Genomic DNA, 3,206 nt, shown 5'->3' on the forward strand with positions numbered 1-3,206 from the left:
GCATTTAATAGCATTTCTGTTTTGAAATACCAGTTCCTGTGCAAAATCGTTTTTTCGTGCTCCCATGTTGTGAAGCTGTTATTTGTTTGTGATAAAGTTGTTCTCGAAATATTTTTTAATTGGATTCATAATTTGAAAAATCTAGCTTGTGAGCAAAGGTGTTTGCTGAGAGAGCTAAAGCGCTCTTTGGCATGATTTTAATTTTTACCTATTTTTTAGCAATCAGTAGAAAAAATTATTTTGGATCAAAATACGAAAAACGTTTGGTAATCAATTAGTAAAGTAGTTTAGATTTTTATTAAAAAATAGGTTTGGTATATCTTTTTATAAATTAACTTTGTGTAGATTAGGTAGAGCAATGGAGATAAAGGGGTTTATAGAGGAATAAAGAGGGAAGATAATGAGAGTTTTATGAAGGTACGAACTTTTGGCGAAATTTACTAGTTTGCACCTTGGCAAAATTGGCAAATCGATGTACTTCACTGAAAGTTCGTCTGATATTTTACCATTTCTCGACCCTTGGCCCCTACGGAGATTAATTCAGAAAAAAAAAAAAAAAAAGAAAAAAGAAAAAAAAAAGTTCATCAAAGGTCTCCACACCATGCTTCATCCTTATTGTAAATTATGTGTCCATTAACTAACGGTGTTGTCAGAGTCCCTTGGCACAAGAAATATCAATCGTTTTCATTGAAATTATGCATAAAAAATTTATAAAATATCACCTGCAAGTGCAAGTCTGCAACTATGCGAATACCGAAAATGACGAGTGTTATTTGCAGAAAGTTTGAACCTTAAGGATATCCGCCAGAGGCGATTTTAGATCAGATCATCAAACTCACTTTGCTTTCTTTGCCAGTTTGTTAATGAGTTTGAAGTTCAAACGATGCCAATCGGATCCAATCCAGCAATAACCTCAATCCAACCTTCAAATTGTGAAGACCGTTTCTACTTAGCCACTAGAACGATGCATCAATTTCACCAAATCGTTGACTTCTACATTCTTAGTCGAATCAGCATTCCATAATCCTCATTCACTATTTTGAATTTCGTCCTCGAACCGTGCCGTTGCAACACCCATTCCACCCCCATCGACAATGATAGCCACCACAAATAGAGAAACAAAGGACTACAAATTCTGGCGACTACGGTGAAGTATCAACGACTTTTGCTTGTATTTCACCAGTTCACTGAAAAATCGGTGAGTTCCGACGACTTTTGGGATATATACCTATCACCCACTATTTTATTTCACCCCTCCTCGAAACAGCGAGAATTCTGTCCAAATTTTGGCAAGGTGTTTTTACTTGGGTTTTATAAAAGAAATTGAATTTACCGTTTTAACCTCACTTTTTACCGTTGTCGCATGTTTTAAGAACTATTTCAAAAAATAGATGAGAGCTATTTTCATAGGAAAATAAAAAAGAGGTTGAGACCTGTTTTTGACTTTTGATATTTTTTCAACCTTTTTAAATAGAAATGCGTTGTATAAATCATACCAAACCTACCATTTCTATTTGTTTGGAGAAAAAAAAAAGGAAAATCATGCCAAACATTACCTAAGGGGGTCCACTAATAGAAATGGGGTAAGGATGATCTTGACAAACCTTCACTGTCAGGACTATTGTGTGACGTTTCTAGTTTTCTCATAGGATATGTGTTAAGTACCCGAATGAAGCAACTTAACAAAGATGGAATAACTCAAGAAGATAATAATAATAATGGACTTTGAATAAAAGTTGAATGAGAAACAAAACACACTACTAGTAGTAGGTGAATCCTACGGCTACCCAAGAGCAATAGCTCTCACCCAAACTTTCCCAATAACTCAAAAACATGCCTAACCTACTCTTCCTTTCTATATTTATAGCAATTACTTTCCAACCATATTAATCAACTGAACCATCCCAACTCTAATCGTAAAAGGCAATCTGAATGCAATAGGACTCTTCAAATCTAATCCTAAAAGGTAATCTGAATGAAATAGGACTCTTAAAATCTTCCAATCGTTTCCTTCCCTAGATTTTAGGGATTTGCTTTCCAAGCTTTCGAGTATAGACTCGTGATACAAGGGGCTTATCAATACTCCCCTCCAACAATTTCACCTTGTTCTCAAGGTGAAAATCTGGAAACTGGGACTGCATCTCATCATAAGTTTCCAAAGTATTTTCACAAGAGGCAGTCCTTTCCATTGAATCAAAACCTCCAGCATCCCTTGAGTAGAGAAACGAATGTTGAGCAAGGCTTCAGGTGTGAGCTGCAACTTGCCGTTTCCTAGCAAACAAGTTGGAAGCGGCTGCGAAGTAATATGCTGCCCAAGTGCCTGCTTCAACTGTGAGACGTGAAATATTGGGTGGATCCTTGAATTAGCAGGTAAACGTAGACGATAGGCAACTGGTCCCACTTGCTCAATGATCTGGTACGACCCGTAGAAGCAATGGCTGAGTTTCTCATTAGGCCGTTTGGCAAGTTTCTGGAAGCGAGAAGGTTGTAGCTTAAGAAAAACTTCATCCTCCACTTGATAATGCACCTCCTTACGCTTGGAATCCGCGGAAGCGCACATCCGATCTGGGCCACCCGCAGATTTGTTTTGAGGTCATCCAACACTTGATTACGCTCCTGAAGGAACACATCAACCTCATCCACTTTAGATCGACCATCCTCCCAACACAGAAGAGAAGGGGGGGGGGTCTCACCCACACACAACCTGAAAGGAAGTCATTTTAGTGGCTGAATGAAATGTCGTATTGTACCAATATTCTGCCCACGACAACCAATTAATCCAGTCCTTCGATTGGCGAGTGCAGAAGCATCGTAGATAAATCTCAAGGCTGCAATTTACCACCTTCGTTTGACCATCCATTTGAGGATGGTAGGCACTGTTGAACTTGAGGTTGGTGCCCGCCAATTTGAAAAGCTGCATCCAAAAATTACTAAGGAAGACTCGATCTCGGTCAGAGACAATGGTTCAAGGGAACCCATGCAAGCGGAACCTCCTTGCTGAACGAGGTAGCCACATCCTTGGCGGAATAAGGGTGTGAAAGAGCAATGAAGTTAGCGTACTTGGATAGCCGGTCAACTACAACAAGCACGGTATCTCCACCCTTAGTCCTAGGTAACCCACCAATAAAATCCATGCTAATGTCCTCCCAAATGCGATCTGGAATTGGCAGTGATTGAAGTAGTCCAGCGGGTTTCATGGCTTGATA

At 39.1% G+C, this 3,206-nt stretch overlaps 1 protein-coding gene across 1 annotated transcript; it reads right to left on the bottom strand.

Moving 5' to 3' along the window:
* Positions 1–2,098: 2,098 nt before the first annotated feature.
* Positions 2,099–2,560, bottom strand: LOC149002300 (uncharacterized). The gene has a single exon (XM_089138683.1). The coding sequence runs from the start codon at positions 2,558–2,560 to the stop codon at positions 2,099–2,101; it is 462 nt and encodes a 153-aa protein (XP_088994809.1).
* Between the last annotated feature and the right edge of the window lie 646 nt (positions 2,561–3,206).

This window comes from Hakea prostrata, chromosome 10 (assembly GCF_041222555.1).
Source record: "Hakea prostrata isolate BN-2017 chromosome 10, UWA_Hpros_2, whole genome shotgun sequence".
Lineage (NCBI taxonomy): Eukaryota > Viridiplantae > Streptophyta > Magnoliopsida > Proteales > Proteaceae > Hakea > Hakea prostrata.

What these genes read in the sequence shown, in the direction of transcription:
- LOC149002300 (XM_089138683.1), bottom strand. Translation starts at nt 2,560, where the DNA reads ATGTGCGCTTCCGCGGATTCCAAGCGTAAGGAGGTGCATTATCAAGTG.